The sequence below is a fragment of the Sturnira hondurensis genome, unplaced genomic scaffold (assembly GCF_014824575.4).
Source record: "Sturnira hondurensis isolate 20B ecotype Veracruz unplaced genomic scaffold, ASM1482457v3 Scaffold0001304, whole genome shotgun sequence".
Lineage (NCBI taxonomy): Eukaryota > Metazoa > Chordata > Mammalia > Chiroptera > Phyllostomidae > Sturnira > Sturnira hondurensis.
The window spans coordinates 5427684-5444290 of record NW_028073935.1 but is presented as its reverse complement, the minus strand read 5'-3'; the positions used below and the strand labels follow the sequence as shown (position 1 = coordinate 5444290).

At 37.2% G+C, this 16607-nt stretch overlaps 1 protein-coding gene and 1 non-coding gene across 2 annotated transcripts in view; one reads left to right on the top strand and one right to left on the bottom strand.

Moving 5' to 3' along the window:
- The window catches only part of EXOC2 (exocyst complex component 2), a 273565-nt gene that overhangs the window by 59098 nt on the left and 197860 nt on the right, over positions 1 to 16607 (bottom strand). The window contains exon 23 of the mRNA XM_037070417.1: positions 5811 to 5952. Within this exon, the coding sequence (XP_036926312.1) occupies positions 5811 to 5952 (142 nt within the window). The remainder of the gene's footprint in view (positions 1 to 5810; positions 5953 to 16607) is intronic.
- Positions 13693 to 13796, top strand: LOC118974241 (U6 spliceosomal RNA). Its single transcript, XR_005063827.1, has one exon. It is a non-coding gene; the product is annotated as a U6 spliceosomal RNA (small nuclear RNA).

Here is a 16607-nt window from a genome sequence, read left to right as displayed (position 1 = left end):
TGACAGTAACCAGAGGGGAGGTAGAGAGATAAAAGGGGGGAAAAGGAGAGGGGTTTTCAGGAACATGTATAAAGGACACATGAATAAAGCCAAACAGGGTTAATAGGATCGAGGGTGGAAGGTGGGGATGGCTGAAGTGGTGGGGAGTGGCAGTGAGGGCAATGGAGGCAATTGTACTTGAACAACAATAAAAAAATAAATAAATAAAGAGTTCAGACAATGAATGTCTACAAGATTCTGAGAGGTAGAGCTACAATGTAAAATAAATGTTCTCTCGAATAGAGTAAGCACAGACTTAAGAGTTATGCATAGACTTTGTCCCTATTATTAAATTTATACTTTCTCTTTCTTCTCCTTGTTTGAATATGCTCCCCCAGCTCATCATGCTGCAGTGAAAACACACATCTAATAACTCTTGCTCACTAATGAAATTAAGCACCATGGGGTCTGAAATCTGACATATTATGGATTATGGGAAATTATTTTGCTCTGGATTACGTATGTCATATATAAGCAATCAACACTTTATATATCTATATTTTTAGAATGGTACCATATTTGTCATGAATTATATTTCTTATATAGGAAAGACCAGAATGGAGCAGACATGGGCTTTCAGCACTTAGTGGTTCTGACTACCTGCTGCCTAGAGGAGTCAGGAGTAAGAAGTTGATAGTAGGAGTATGAGAGAAGTAAAGGATAGCCATGAGCAAGTATAAGCAGTAGCAATGCCTACCAAGTTTAGGTTTTAGCTAATGGGGAATGGGTCACCCCAAAAAGTTTTAAGCAGGGGAGTGACAGATTCAACTTATATTTTAGAAAGATGGACTTGAAATAGGCAAGATTAGATGCTGAGACTATGAGGAGACACTCAAGTGTCCTGATAAAAAACAATTAGAAATAATGAGGGGCAAAATAGGAGGATGGAGACAAGAGGGTGGTGCTTAAAACTAGCTGTCTAGTAAAACAGGAGGGGTACAGAGAATCTTGGTTGATGCCTCCATCCCTTCTCATTGCGTTGAGGTACAGAAACAAAAAGAACTGATTTGGAGCTGATGAGAAAGAGAAGATAACAAGTTCGCTCTTGAACTTGCTAAGTTGAAGAGGCCTGAGGAATGTTCCAGTGGAGGTATCTACCAGGAAGGTGGAAAGAAAGATTTGAAGTTCAGCATAAAGAGAATAGGCTGCAGGCATAGATGCTGGAGGCACCACTCAGTCTTACACTAGTGGATGACTCAGAGGAAGTTGGAGGAAAGATCAGTAACAGAGAGAGGCAGTACAAACAGGAAAATAAGCCAACCCATGAAAGAAACTAAGGGCCACCAACTAGTGAGATCAGTGATGCCAAGGAAAGACAGCCTCAGGAAGAGGGTCCAACAACTGGCAGTGCTACAGAGACATGGACTAGGGAAAGGAGTACACTGATCAGATCCCCAATTACATTATAACTTCAGTGGTGGTTTTGGTGCGAATAGGCTCAGTAGAATGGCGAGGGTTCAGGTAGACTTTAGGGGTGAGAAGTCATCTGACGAGACGATAGATAGGACTGGTTTGGAATCTTTAAGGGATAACAAAGACAACTTTTTCAAAAGCTGGGTTGTTAACAGAAGAGTGATGGGGAGCTTAATTATTATAAGAAAATTGTGATTTATAGTTAGGGTCCCCATGGTTTCTGGTTTAGTGTCTAATGTCCTAGGCATCCCCACCACCCCTTAACTCTCAGGAGGTAATAATTTGGTTATGTTATGACAGTTAAAATTTAGAAGATTGTAACAATAAGTATTATGTGGTAATTACATGCAATGCAAGGCACTGAGCCAGGTATTTATGGGGACATAATGACAGATACTCTTTGCAAGGAGCTTAAAAATTTAGGATGTGCACAAATATGTGTGTGCATATGTGTGCACACATGGCCTACAGTAGAATGACTATTTTATTTCTGAATATATGTATGGTATTGGCAAACTGTTTCCACAGACATTTTTTACAGCAGGTGAGGCCTTTCTTTTTCAATGAGAATATTTACATACATTACAGACAAGGAGAGGTGTCCCAAATGAGAACAGGAAAGCAGTCACTGGGTGCCTCCCATCTTGGCCATCTCAGATAGATGGTGGAGGTGGGCCACCCAAGGGGGAGAAGCAGTAAATCGGTCTGGTTGACAGAGCTCAGGCTCTTTTTATCTAGTTCTCCTAGGATTGGGGTGAAAGGGCAGGGCAGTGATATTCAGTTCTGCTAAGAGCTGTCAAACAAATTTGAAACAGATATGGAACTAAAGGCTAAGAACCTAGTAAGGGCAATATCTGATACCATGTATTGTTACTTTGAGTAGAAAATAAAGAGATTTTGTTGAAAAATCATTCTGATATCTGCTCTATGGAATTTGAATCTTTTATCCACTACTCTATAAAAACACTTAGATAATTTGAAGTTTCAAAATGTTAAAGAAATCTCCTTACATCTGTATTTAAAAATCCACCCAACACAGGGGAACATAAAAGGAGAGAAGACGTTAAAAGGTCTAAGAGGGGTTCAGAAAACAAGACCCAGCCTGTCAGTGATGGAGGCAGACTTCTTGGAGAAAGCACTCAGCTCAGAGGTGGGCCTAAAGCATGCACAGGTCAGTGGGTAGCAGTGTGGTGGTGAGCGGGCCCTGAGGCTACAGCAGAAGTACCTCAGTGAGCTCCCAGGGGGTCATCCATACAGTGAGTAAACAAATATTTACTGACCAGGCTCTATGTACCAAGCAGTAGCCTAGATACTGGAGATACAGGATTGAGGAGGCAAGAATTTATTTGTGAATTTGCAAATGTGTGAACTCTTGCGGTGACATTTTTCACCTGAACTGAACAGAATATTATTATCACTTGATGCTTCTCTGAAGTACCACCTGTTGTGCATGTAGCATAATATATATGATACATGTACTATATTATCTTTCTAAAATCCAAAAATATTGAAATTCCAAGTCATTGGGGCCCAAGAGTTTTAAATAGAGACTCTAGATCAAAAGTTGCACAGGCTGTTGACTGATGATTGAGAATGAGAGAGAATGAGAATGATAATTTGTTGTTGAAAGTCATTATTTGGTTACTTAAAATGATAAACCGTGCTTATCAGAGAAGGCCAATTTTATCAACAATCTTGTGATAATTAATCCGCATACTATGATCTTATGAAATTAGTTTTAATAATCTCATTCAGAATAAAGGCCAATGCTAGAACCACATGTATAAATTCTCCATTGAAATAATTATATTACTGTTGTGGACCACTCTGCCTGGTTCTAGGAATTGTAACTCTACCCGCTGTGGCTAACAAGGAGTCAGTGACCTCTGAAATGCGAGCCGCAGGAGACAAAACTTGTTTCTGGTAGCAAATGCTGCCTCAGTTTCCTCCCTGCCCCCAAAGCATGGTCAGAAGTCCATGACGGGTAAGACCCCGCATAGCAGGGGGCAACCTAGGCCAGGCATGATCACTTGGGAGGACATCATGGAAGGACTCGGGGAGGCTGCAACAAAAAGCAATGGCCCCTGCCACGCCCCTTGGCTTTGAGATGGTCCAAGTCCCCATGTTCTCTGGGAGAAGCCCTTCCTGGCTCTAATCCCCTTAAGCCCGAATAACTGATGGGGAGGAGTGCAGTTCCATGCCTTGCTAGAGCGTGTGTTGCCAGTGGGGGGCGGGGGCGTCACAAAGACTGTGAAATCTGCTAAGAGTGCTTTCATTCATATGTTAAGGGTTCGAGCAAGAAACCCTAAAACCCCCTTCCTGACAGACTCTGACTCACACTAAGCCCTCAGATTTCTTTGAAATGTTACCTACTGTTTGATCCTTGCCACCCTGTATTCCTGTGTATTACAACCCAATAAAAGACCCTTGAGGGAAGGGCTCAACGCCTTTTTCCCCTGAGAAACTGGCCACTGCTCAAGGCCTTCTTCCTCTGGGAAACTGGCCACTTCTCTTCCCCAAGCAGATCACATCATGTTTCAGTCATGTTTACTCTCATCCGTAGCACATGGGGGGACTTGTGAGCAAAGTCACCCCCACATTTTACAAATAAAATATAAGTAATCTTCACAGATTAAATCTAGAACACCATTACTATTCTGCATTAGTCATGCCATTTCTTCAGGTTGGATGGCTACTATGGTGATATTTAAGTTGGGGTCTGAATGACAAAACATAGTCAGCCCTATGAAGATAAAGGAGGACTATTGTCTAAGCAAAGGAGTAACAGTCTTGAGAGGCCCTGAGGTGGAAGGATTTGGAAAGACTAGGCAACAAAAAGGCCCACTGTGTTGCAGCAGAGCTAAATGGTGGGTGGTAAAGACACGCCAAGGCATAAGCAGGGGCCAGCACTATGCTCTGTAGATTTTACTGTAAGTACAATATAATGAGAATATACTGCAAGGATTTTAAGTTCAAAACTGACAGGATCTAATTTAAAATTGAAAAGGATGTATTTGGGATGTAAACTATAGTACAGTTTGGAAACAGCAGAGATATATATAGAAAGGTAATGAAGTTTAGACAAAAGATCAATTATGGCCAGCTATAGGTAAAGGCAATAATGACGATAGGTAAAGGCTCATATGACAATAATGACTTGTGGTCATTTACAAAAATTAAATACCTGTGGTCACATAAAATATTATTAATTTAATAATTCTGGTTTTTATTTTAGACTTTTGATATCACTATATTGTTACTATCTAATGTAAACAGTATGATAAAAACCAAAGGTGTTAAATAGTAAACAAATTTACTGCCATCTAATCAAATCATTACACAATAAAAACAAAAGGTGACTATAGTGGTGAGTTAAAGGAATGAAGATTAACTCAAATCTATTAACCATTCACTGTTGCATCTACATATATATCTCCGAAAAAAACCCTATGTCTAATATAAACACGATCACATGTATCTAAGATTATCTCTACCTTTATGTCAATAGGTAGCTCAGTTTTATTTATTACAAACTATTTCATACAAAGAAATAACAATTTGATTAATCAAAGAATTTATCTGATTTAGCAAGCAACATTTAATACTGAAACAGTGCCAGTCATTTTCCTGCAGGTCAATTTTCTTTGCTAAATTGCTATAATAATCTTACTCCTATATATTTTCCTTTCATTCGTCACGTTCTCAGCATCAATAATTAGGTATTATGTAGACGTGTCCAGATTTCTTAACTAAATTTTTTGATAATGTTCACAAAGTCATTGTATAAACTGTCAAATTCTGGCCCTGGCCTTGTGGCTCAGTTGATTGGAGTATTTTCCCATGTACCAAAAGGTTGCAGGTTCAATCCCTGGTCGGAATATGTATGGGGGGAAACTGGTCAATGTCTGTCCGTCTGTCTATCTCTCTCTCTCCACCCCCCCCTTGCCCCTCTCCCCTCTCCTTCTCACCCTCAAATCAATAAAAACATATCTTTGAGTGAGGATCAAAACAAAACTATTGAAGTCTATTATATACATGCAATAAAGGAATATTACAGGAAGCAAGTATGCATTACAAAAATTATAATATAGTATAAGGCATAATAAATTATTCTCTGGAATTCAAAAATAACTATGTCATTAAGTATTAATGATTAAAAAGTATACTAAATTCCAAATTATCAAGAAATGGCTTTTAGCTAAAAAAAGTTACAATCAGACTAATCCCTCAGTGAATATAAGTGAATAAAAATAAAAGCATTTTAAGTATATATGAATTGATAAAAAGCATATCCATATTTATTACTCTAGATGTATTAGAATACTTTTAGAAAACTTCAATAATTTGAAACCATTTACCTGTTGGAGGCAGGCAGTCTTTCCAATCAAAATAGCCTGCATAAATTCCAGGTTCTAAGGAGCCAACGATGGGATCTGCTTTCAATTCAATGTAATTTTCAAACAGTCTTTGATCTAAATCTTTCAATAAGGTCATGCTAACCTAAAAACACATAATAAAGAGTACTTTTAAGCTGTCCCTTTGAGGGTGAAGGAAGAGATAATAATGTAAATTTAAAAACACTTTAGCATATTTTAAAAGTACTTATCAAAGTCCCACAAAAACATTTATTTTATTTATGTTCAGTAATAAAGACCACTTTTAGTACAGCTATTTAATAGAATAAGGATTAATCCCCCATATGTGGGCTGTAGGTTATTTACACAGAATGTTCAGCCCACATGTACTGTGAGTTCCTGCTGATAGTGGAAGTAGAACAGGGCGAGGAAGTGAGTTAGTATCAGTCCAACAAGTCTGTGCTGCGTCTCACAGGCATCCAAGAAGTTATGGAGTAGGTGGGCAGAGTACTGAGTTTGGGAAGTAAAGAGTCTGTGGGCCCCATTCTTCTGCAGTAGACTAGTGACCTGTCTACTTCTATACCACTGACCCACAAAACACAAGCATCTCTCTAACACAAGACCTCCGTTTTAAGAAACTAATATTGAGAAACAAACACACATCTAGGGAGTCTAGCAGCTACAAATAAGGATGTCTGTCAGGCAGTGAAATTCCACTGTCGAGGAGAAAAGCAACAACTTGAACTTAGAAAAATAATTAAAATCCTTCAGGATATTAAAGTATAATATAGAACAAGACTTCATGAAGATAGACTTCCAGCCAAGATGGAGGTATAGGTAATCACGATTCACCTCCTTGTACAACCATGAAAGGATCACAACTAACTTCAAGACAAAAAAACCAACTAGAACTGCCAGAAAAATCAAACTGCAAAGAAGTCTGACAACCAAGGATTTGAAGAAGAAGTATTCATCCAGACTGGTAGGAGGAGCAGAGATGGGGATCCAGGGTGGGGAGGACGGGGTGTGGTGGTGAGGTAGCAGCAGTCAGTGGCCAGTGGAAAAGGTGGTCCCGCACTGATATGTGGCACATAAAAACCAGAAAGGACAGCCAGGGAGCAAGCGATCCCAGCCCCAGGCCAGACTGCGCAGCCCAGTGTTCCAGTGCTGGAAAATAAAGCCTCATAATTTCTGGCTGTAAAAACCATTGGGGGTTGGAGTGGCAGAAGAAACTACTGGTCTCTCAAGAGAATTCATTTAAAGGGCCCACAAGGTCCTAGAAGGTATGCAAACCCACACACTCTAGCATTCAGCACCAGGGCAGCAGCTAGAAGGGTGTCAGTTGCATACAAGAAGTGGGGGAAGTGACTGGAAATGAGGTGAGAGCCAACCAAATGGCACTGTTTCTACTCTGACCTCTCCTTCACATACAGTGCCACAAAGTGGAGGTGGGCTGCCTTACCCTGGTGAATACCTAAGGCTCCACCTCTTACACATAACAGGTATACTAAGACAGGGAGTCAGAGCAGTTCTACCTAATACACAGAAACAAACACGGGGGGGGGGGAGCTGCCAAATTGGGAAGACAAAGAAATATGGCCCAAATGAAAGAACAGACCAAAACTCTGGAAAAAGAACTAAGTAAATTGGAAATAGCCAAACTATCAGATGCACAGTTCAAAACACTGGTGATGAAGATGCTCAGAGAACTCAAGTATGGCGTACACACGAGGAAAGAAATAATGGCTACACTAAGTGAAATAAAGAAAAATTCACAGGGAACAAATAGTGAAGAGAAGGAAGCTGGGGTTCAAAATCACTGAATTGGAATGTAAGGAAGAAATAAACAGTCAACCAGAACAGAATGACGAAACAAGAATTTAAAAAAAATGAGGGGAGAATAAGAAGACTCTGGGACATCTCCAAATGTATTGCCAACATCTGAATCATAAGGATGCCAGAATGAGAGGAAGAAGAGCAAGAAATTAAAAACTTGTTTGAAAAAATAATGGAAGAAAACCTCCCTAATTTGGCAAAGGAAATAGACATACAAGTCCAAAAAGCACACAGTCTAAAACAAGTTGGACCTACAGAGGAACATACCAAGATGCATCATAATTAAAATGCCAAAGGTTAAAGATGAAGAAAGCATCTTAAAAGCAACAAGAGAAAAGCAGAGAGATATTTATAAAGGAGTTCCCTTAAGACTTTCAGCCGATTTCCCAAAAGAAACTTTGCAGGCAAGAAGGGACTGGCAAAAAGTGTTAAAAAGTGATGAACAGCAAGGACCTACAACCAAGATTACTCTATCCAGCAAAGCTGTAATTTAGAATTGAAGGGCAGATAAAGTGCTTCCCAGACAAGGTAAAGCTAAAAGAGTTCATCATCACCAAGCCATTATTATATGAAATGTTAAAGAGACTTATTTAAGAAAAAGAGGAATATCAAAGCTATGAATACTAAAATGATAACAAACTCACAACTATCAACAACTGAACCTAAAAACAAACAAACAAACAAAAAACAAACTAAGGAAACAACTAGAACAGGAAAAGAATCATAGAAATGGAGATCACATGGAAGATTATCAGCAGAGAGGGGAAAGGGGGATAATGGGGGCAAAGGTACATGGATCCAGCAAAGCTTTCATTTAGAACGGAAGGATAGATAAAGTGCTTCACAAATAGGGTCAAGTTAAAGGAGTTCATCATCACCAAGCCCTGATTACATGAAACATTAAAGGGACTTACCTAAGAAAAAGAAGATAAAAATATGAACAGTAAAATGATAACAAACTCACAACTATCAACAAATGAACCTAAAAGAAAAGAAAGACAAGGAAAACAAAAACTAAGCAAACAACTAGAACAGGAACAGAATCAGAGAAATGGACATCACATGGAGGGATTTCAGTGGGGAGGGGGAAGGGAGGAATGGGGCGGGGAGGTACAGGGAAGAAAAAGCATAATTAGTAGGCATAAAATAGAGGGGAGAGATAAAAATGGTATAGGAAACAGAAGACTCAGAGAACTTATATGAACAACCTATGGACATGAACTAAGGAGGGGATGCTAGATGGTTGAGGGGGCAGGGTGGAGGGGGGATAAAGGGGGAAAATCGGGACAAGTGTGATAGCATAATCAATAAAAACACTCAAATGCATAAAAAAGAAAGCATAATTGGTAGGTACAAAACAGATGGGGATGTTCCGAATAGTATAGGAAATGGAGAAGCCAAAGAACTTATATGCATGACCCATGGACATGGACTAAGGGGGGGATTGCTGGAGGGAAGTGAGGGGCAAAGGGGAAAAATTGAGAGAACTGTAATAGCATAATCAATAAAATATACTTTAAAAAAAGGCTTCATGAAGATAAAATACACAATTTCCAAAGCTAACAACTGACTACATTAATTGGAGAAACTAGTGGTGACTACTAATATTGAAATTAAGTGCAATTAAGTACTTCAAAATACAGAGTGAAAATGTAAAGATGTGGGAACTAGGAAGGAAGAAAGTTAGAAGATAGATCCAGAAGCGCCAATATGCACAAAGAAAGGAGAGGAGGGAGAGGGGAAGGAGAGAAGGAGGGAAGGAGGGAGGGAAGGAGGGAGGGAAGGAAGGAAGGAGGGAGGGAGGGAGGGAAGGAAGGAGAGAAGGAGGGAAGGAGGGAGGGAAGGAAGGAAGGAAGGAAGGAAGGAAGGAGGGAGGGAGGGAGGGAGGGAGGGAAGGAAGGAAGGAAGGAAGGAAGGTAGTTCATTCAGAGACAGAAATATAAGCAGTCAGAAAAGAGGTAATAATTGAGCAAACAATAGAAGAAAACGTAACTGGAAAGTGATTTCCAGTTAATTTGAATGGGCTTGCTGAGTTCCAGGCTAGACTGATGAGACACTGTACACATCTAGGCAAATACTATTAAAGTACTCATTTTCTAAAATAATAAAGAGAGGAAAAGAAACTCTTTTACGTTTCCAGATCAAAAACATAATTTATCTACAAAGGCGAAAGAATCAGTACCGACATCAGCTTTCTCAGATGTAACACTGGAACATAAAATCACTGGAATAATATCTGCAGGAAAAAAAAATACAACCCAAGAGTCCTATATTTAGCCAAGATAGCATTCACTAAGAGAGTCCTAGAAACATATTTTTGAATATGCAAAGATTCAAAGAATATATCACCCATGTACTAGAGAAAGGCCTCTATCCTGAAAGCAAACACATCAGATTAAGGATGGAAACAAGAAGAGCAGTGGGCAATGAATTTCTCCCTTTCTCTCACACAGAAAAGCATAAACCTAAATAGAGGATTAGAAATTCTTTGAGAATGTGAAATACAAATGTTAATTTTTAAAAGAAAGGAGACATCCAAAAGGAAATATTAATAAGCACCTAGAAGGACAATGAAAATACAACATACCAAAATCTGTGCAGTAGGGATAAAGCAATGGATCTTATAGCTAAAAATGCATCTATCGGAAAGAAGAAAGGCTTCAAATTAATGTTTTCCTTTCTTACTCCAGGTATCTAGAAAGAGAAAATTAAACTCAAAGAAAGTAATAGTAATGATTAAGGATAAGAGCAGAAAACAATTAAATTTCTTTAAAAGATATATTAAAGAAAATTACCAATGACAAAAGTAGGCTTTTGAAAAGGTTATTACAGTTTCATGCATTGTGACAACATACAGGGAATTGATAAACTCCTAAAAAAACACAACTTTGTAAAAATGGTACAAGTATGTTGTACCATTTGAAATAATGGATTCCATTAATGGAATCTTCAGGCCTAGATGATTTTACTAGTGAATTCATATAATGGAAACTTTCATATAATGGAAACTTCAGGCCTAGATGATTTTACTAGTGAATTCTAACAAGCATTAAGGAAGAAATTATCACACACAAAACTTTATCATAGACTGGAAGTTGAGAACATTTCCTATTTTGTTTGATGAAGCCAACAAAACCCTGATTTCAAAAACTGACAAAGGTATTGAGAAGCAAAGAAAATCACAGATCAATAGCTCTCATAAATAAAGACATAAAAATCCTAATTACTCCCAGATTGAATCTATAAATAAATAAAAAGAATACATTCTAGAGAAGTAGAATTACTTTAATAGATGAAAAAAATGACTTGACAAATGTCCTCTCTCCCCACTTATATTTAAGATTAATATAGAGGTCCTAGCCCATGCTATGTAGCAAGAAAAAAAATCAGAAAAGAAGTTGTTGAACTGTCTTTTCAAGACATATTATAAGCCTATAATAGTATATGCATAATTAACACAATGAGAATGAACAAAATGTAATACTTAATAAAAGATGTATCATAGACCTGAATAGAACAGATAAAACTACAAAGCCTGTGGGAAAAAATACTCAACACACTGGAGCAGGTAAAGAATGTAACAGAATATAGCATTAGACATTTGGCATTAGGCATTTAAAAAACTGACAAATTGGATCTCATCAAAATTAAAAATTTCTACTTAGACGAACCATTAAAAAACAAAACAGCAAGCCACAGACTGGGAGAAAAAAATACATCTGACAAAGGACTTATTTACATATTTCTAAAAATCACTCATCAAAAGGTGAATAACCCAATTAAAAAATGAGTAAGCAAACTAAGCAGGCACTTTAAAATGAGAAGATATCTAAATATAATTATCTGAATGTGTAAGATGCCTAACATCATTATTTATCAGGGAAAGTAAATGAAAGCAATGATACAAATATTGATAACATTAAGTGTCACTGAACCTGGAAAAATTATACATTGCTAGCTGAGTATCAAATAAGACACCTACTCTGGAAAACAACTCAAGGTTTCTAATCAGCTTATTCCATGATCAGCAATCTCTCTTCTAGTTATATACAGTACCTCCCTCATCTGCTGGGATATATTCCAAGACTCCCCAGGGGATGCCTGAAACTGCGGAAGCAAAACCTTATACATACTATGTATTTTTTCCTTTACCTAATACCTATGATAAAGTTTAACTTACAAATTGGGCACAGTAAAAGATGAACAATAGCTAATAATAAAATAGAAAAAGTAAAACAATATATGGTAATAAAAGATCCATAATGTGATTTAGTCTTTCTCTCTCAAAATACCTTATTGTACTGCACGTACAGTGTGGATACACTAGACAAAGGGGTTATTCACTTCCCAGGGCAGGGCGGAATGGGACAGAAGGAGGTTTCATCATACTACTCAGAACAGCATGCAACTGATAACATGAATTAATCTGGAATTCTCCATTTAATATTTTCAGATCACATTTGATCATGGGACTGAAACTGTGGAAAGCAAAACTGCAGACAAATGGGGTACTACTGCATCCAAGATAAGAGTATCATACAAATGTCCACCAAAAGACTTGTACAGCAATGTTTACATCAACTGTATTCATAGAAACCCACAATTCAAACAACCTAATGGTCAGTACCATGAGAATGATAAACAAAATGTACTAACACAAACTTAGCAATAAAAGAAACTAAATTACTGAGAGATACATAGTTTCAATGAATCTCAAAAATTATCAAATTGGAGCAAAAGCAGATAGATACAAAAGGCTACATACAAAGTGTATGTGTCCATTTAACATTTAGTTCAAAAACAAGCAAAAAAAATCTATGCTGACAGAAATTTTGATGGGTTCCTACTGACTGGAATGAGGAAGGATGGAAATATTTATCTCTTGATCTGGGTGGTAGATACTCAGATATATGTGTGTGTAAAAAGTCACCAATCTGTAGAGACTTGCGTATTTTATTGTATATAAATTATACTTCAAATTTTAAAAAGATTTTATTTATGTATGTTTAATAAATAGAAAGGTGAAAGAAAGAGAAATATCGATGTGTGCTTGCCTCTCACGCACCCCCTGCTCAGGACCTAGTCTGCAATCCAGGCAAGTGCCCTCGACTGGGAATAGAACCAGCAACCCTTTGGTTCATAGGCCAGTGCTGAATCCACTGAGCCACACCAGCCAGGGCTATACCTCAATTTTTTTTAAAAGGCTGGAAATAAATGGATGAGTAGAAAGATACTAGGAAAATTAAACAAAAACAGTACAGTGGTAGCATTAATTTGTGACAAGGTAGGATTAAGGTAAATTGTACTTCATTAATTTTGTTGTGAAATTTAATAATTTATGAAACTCGTGTAGCACACTTAAAGTACACAGTAAAAACTAGCAGCAATTATTATTATTACAATTGCCTTGTTTCCACTAATGCCCTGGTCACACCAGCTATGACAACAGATGTTAACTAAGTACGTTTGGCGCTACTTGAAATGTAAGGGTAATGCATATTCATCATAAAAGCACTACCTGACAGTGATGGATGAAAGTTAAATGAAAAAATCCTGTCAAGGAAATCACTGTCTAAGAGAAAAGAAAGACAAACATTCATAAAACTACCTGTTAAAAAAATATAAGGCTGTTAAGGAATCAGACAGAGAATATTTAAAGGGGTACTACTACAAGGACTGAAAAGGATTCACAGAGAAGGTGATGCCTGAGGTCATGCTACCTACACTTTAAGGTCAGGTATCTCTAACAAAAACAGGGAACCTATCTAAAGGAAAAAATGAGGGACTCTTAATTTAATACTCTTAATTTAGTACTCTTAATTTAGTACTCTTATGTACTCAGAAATAGCTGTACTCATTAAATTGCTACATATTAAAACTGGGCAGCACCTTTTAGAGTACTTCAAACAGTTGGTAGCAACTTACAGAAATACAGGATATATTAAGAGGCAGTATTTTATTTTAAATCTAGGAACAATTAATACTTGTAATGACCTACCATTATATTGTAACTTCCTTAGCAACAGTATGCACATCAAAATACATTCTTGTGCTCATTTTAGCAGCACATATATTCAAATTGGAATGATCTAGAGTTTAGCATGGCCGCTGGGCAAGGATGAAATGCAAATTTGAGAAGCATTCCATATTTTTGTCAATTAATATTTGACAAAGGGGGCACAAGCATCCAATGGAGTAAAAATAGTCTCTTCAATAAATAGTGTTGAGAGAATTGGACTAGAAAATGCAAAAAATGAAACTAGACCACCAATATATATCATACACAAGAATGAACTCTATATGGATAAAAGACTTAAATATACATTGATACTATAAATGTCCTAAAGGAAACATAGGCAGTAAAATTTAAGATATCCAAGTAGGTAATATTTTTGCAGATATATCTCCTAGGGCAATGGACTGCACCAAAATAAAAAACTTCTGCACAGCTAGAAAAACATCATCAAAATGAAAAAGGAACAGACTATATGAGAGAACATATTTGCCAGGAATACTTCAGAAAAGGGTTTAACCTCCAAAGTATATAAAGAACTCACATGACTCAACACCAGGAAGACAACCCAATTAAAAAATGGGCACCTACAAGAACTGGAGGAACAACAACAAAGACAGCCCAGAGCAAGTACAAGGAAGGAAATAACCAAGATCACAGCAGAATTAAATGACATAGAGACTAAAGCACATTCTAAGGATCAATATATGCAGGAGCTTGTTCTTTGAAAAGATAGACAAAAATCAACAAACCTTTAAGCAGACTCATCAAGAAAAAAAGAGAGAGGACCCAAATAAATACAATCAGAGGTAAAAGAGGAGAGATTAAAATTAATACCACAGAAATACAAAAAATTGTAACAAATTACTATAAAGAACTACATGCTAAAAAACTGAAAACCTAAGTGAAATGAATGAATTTCTGGAAAAATATAATCTTCCAAAACTCAATGAAGAAGAAGCAGAAAGCCTAAACACACCAATAACAACAGATGAAATTGAAGCAGCAATCAAAAAACTCCCATCACACAAAAGCCCTGGACCAGATGGTTTCACAGGAGAATTCTACAAAGCTTTTAAGGAAGAACTAACCCTGATTCTTCACAGACTATTCCAAAAAATCCAAAAGTAGGGAAATCTCCCCAACTCTTTTTATGAAGCCAGCATCATCCTAATTCCAAAACCAGATAGAGACACAACAAAGAAAGAAAACTTCAGGCCAATATTGCTGATGAACGTAGACGCTAAAATCCTCAATAAAATATTGGCAAATCGCATCCAACAACACATCAAAAAGACCATACACCACGACCAAGTGGGATTCATCCCAGGGATGCAAGGATGGTTCAATATTCGCAAGACAGTAAAAGTAATATACCACATAAACAAAAGCAAACACAAAAACCACATGATGATATCAATAGACGTGAAAAAAGCTTTTGATAAGGTACAACACCCATTTTTGATAAAAGTACTCAGCAAAGTGGGAATAGAGGAAGCATTCCTCAATATAATAAAGGCCATATATGAAAGACCTACAGCCAACATCATATTCAATGGGCAAACCCTAAAACCTTTTCCACTAAGATCAGGAACAAGACAAGGTTGTCCATTTTTACAACTTCTATTCAATACAGTATTGGAAGTTCTAGCCACAACAATCAGACAAGAAAAGGAAATAAAAGGCATCCAAATTGGAAAGGAGGAAACAAAACTGGCATTGTTTGCAGATGACATGATAGTGTACATGGAAAATCCTATAGCCTCTACCAAAAAACTGCTTGAACTAATAGATGAATTTGGCAAAACAGCAGGATACAAAGTCAATATCCAGAAATCAAAGGCATTTTTGTATACCAACAATGAAACAGCAGAAGCAGAAATCAAGAAAAAAATCCCATTCAATATAGCAAAAACAAAAATAAAATATCTGGGAATAAACCTAACCAAGGAGGTAAAAGACCTGTATGCAGAAAACTACACAACACTGAAGACAGAAATCAAGGAAGACACAAACAAATGGAAACATATACCGTGTTCATGGATTGGAAGAATTAACATCATCAAAACGTCCATACTACCCAAAACAATTTACAGATTTAATACAATACCTATTAAAGTGCCAATGGCATATTTCACAAACATAGAACAAACACTTCAAAAATTTATATGAAACCATAAAAAACCCCGAATAGCAGCTGCAATTTTGAGAAAGAAGAACAAAGTAGTAGGGATCACAATACCTGATATCAAACTGTATTACAAGGCCACTGTAATCAAAACAGCCTGGTACTGGCATAAAAACAGGCACATAGACCAATGGAATAGAACAGAGAACCCAGAAATAAACCCAAATCTCTACAGTCAATTAATATTCTACAAAAGGGGCAGTAACATAAAATGGAGTAAAGATAGCCTCTTCAACAAATGGTGTTGGGAGAACTGGACAGCTACATGCAAAAAAAAATGAAACTCGAGCACCAACTTACACCATACACCAAAATTAATTCAAGGTGGATAAAAGACTTAAATATAACCCGTGAAACCATTAAAGCCCTAGAGGAGAGCATTGGCAGGAAAATCTCAGATATTCCATACAGCAATATTTTTACTGACACGTCCCCCAGAGCAAGGGACATAAAGGAAAGAATAAACAGATGGGATCTCATCAAACTTAAAAGCTCCTGCATGGCCAAGGAAAATAGTATCAAGATAAAAAGAGAAGCAACAGTTTGGGAAAACATATTTGCCAATGACACCTCAGACAAAGGTTTAAACTCCAAAATATACAAAGAACTCACACGACTCCACTCAAAGAAGACGAGCAACCTGATTAAAAAATGGGCAAAGGACTTGAACAGACACTTCACCAAGGAGGACATACAGAGGATCTAAAGACACATGAAAAGATGCTCAATATCTCTAGCTATCAGAGAGATGCATATTAAAACC